General features: G+C 30.1%; 1 protein-coding gene across 2 annotated transcripts in view; it reads right to left on the bottom strand.

The window, feature by feature from the left end:
• Positions 1-1,351, bottom strand: part of LOC112681466 (neuroglian-like) — a gene marked incomplete in the record, with an annotated part of 6,459 nt that extends 5,108 nt beyond the window's left edge. For both annotated transcript variants that reach the window (XM_025551718.1, XM_025551717.1), the window contains 4 exon segments: positions 385-660; positions 728-918; positions 988-1,149; positions 1,216-1,351. In XM_025551718.1, coding sequence (XP_025407503.1) covers positions 385-660; positions 728-918; positions 988-1,149; positions 1,216-1,316 — 730 coding nt within the window.
• Between the last annotated feature and the right edge of the window lie 159 nt (positions 1,352-1,510).

Below are 1,510 nucleotides of genomic sequence, written 5' to 3'. Positions count from 1 at the left end.
TTAACATCTGGCTTTGGAACACCAGAATGTTTACACTCAAGGTTAACAGGCCGACCATCAACAGTTTCCACATTATGAGGAGGTTCAGTGATTTCAGGAGCCAACGCTAAATAATTATTAACATAAATAGAAAAGTTTTTAACTTTTAACTGTTTTTAACTAGTTAAATTTCACTAAACAGTTGTTTTTTTATTACTTTGATACAGCAAGGAGCAGTGTTTTTCTTTGGACAATTAATTTTTTTTAATGAGAGAGAGAGAAAGAGAGAGAAAAAAAATGTTCACTTTAAGGTTTAAAACAATGATAGTGCGCTTAGGCAACTTTTTTATACTTCCTTACCAATCTGTCTCCAATAATATAGTTAAATAATACCTTAAAACTTACCCAAAACATTAATATAAACATCTTTGTAAACATATCCAAGACTATTGGTAGCATTACAACCATAATTGCCAGTATCATTTTTAATCAATGATGTAATTGTGATTGAATTTGAGGTAACTGAGCGCCTAGAATTGAATGATGCTTCACTTAACGGTTTACCATTATGAATCCATTTGATTGTAGGTTCTGGATTACCACTTGCTTCACAATTAATAACGGCAGTTTCTCCTTCAGCTTTTTCCACAATTTGTGGAGTGATGGTGAAAAATGGCACAGCTGTTAATTAATTTGAATTTAGTATACACACCATCACTAATATATAACTTAATATATTATACTATACCCATAACATCAAGTTCAATGTTGTATGATTGAGGTGATCCAACACCATTGCTAACTTCACATGTATACTTTCCTTTATCTTCAAATTTGACTCTTTGAATAAGTAAACTTTTACCATAATTTCCTTGGCTAACTCGTTCATTGGATTGTATAGGTTTACCATCTTTAAGCCAAACTGTTTCAGGTAATGGACTTAATAATAATAAAAAAATAAATAAATAAAAATAACCTTTTTAATATGATAATTATTATATTACTCACGTTCCACCATAAATACAATACAACTCAACTCTTTTATTCAATAACGCTATTTCATTTCTTCTAGTGACATATTGTTGAGTAGGAGGATATTTATTTTGTAAGGCTGTCCCTGCAGTTTGAATTACATTCAATTCCACATGGTTACCTAATTTATATTCACTCCTAAAATAAATATAATAACATACAATTTACTGAAATCAATAATTTCAAAATAAAATTTTACCATACCTGAAGAATGATGATGCTGCACATGAATAGGTAAAGCCACTACTAGCGTCATATCGAGTCACATTAGAAAACCATAGATTACCTTCAGGATCTAGTGTCATTCTACTATTGTTAATACTTTGAATACCACCATTTGAATTCTATTATATTTTTATAATGAATTTTTAAACATACATTTTACATAAATCAGATAGTTTATAAATTTACCTGTATAAGCCAATATACTTTAGGTTTGGGCCATCCAGTAGGAGGATGGCAAGCAAGTTTAAATGGCTCACCTTCTTGAGCTTCAATA

The sequence above is a fragment of the Sipha flava genome, unplaced genomic scaffold (genome assembly GCF_003268045.1).
Source record: "Sipha flava isolate LNK unplaced genomic scaffold, YSA_version1 19159_pilon_pilon, whole genome shotgun sequence".
Classification (NCBI taxonomy): domain Eukaryota; kingdom Metazoa; phylum Arthropoda; class Insecta; order Hemiptera; family Aphididae; genus Sipha; species Sipha flava.
The sequence above is the reverse complement of the archived record's forward strand: the minus strand, read 5'-3'. Positions and strand labels throughout refer to the sequence as shown.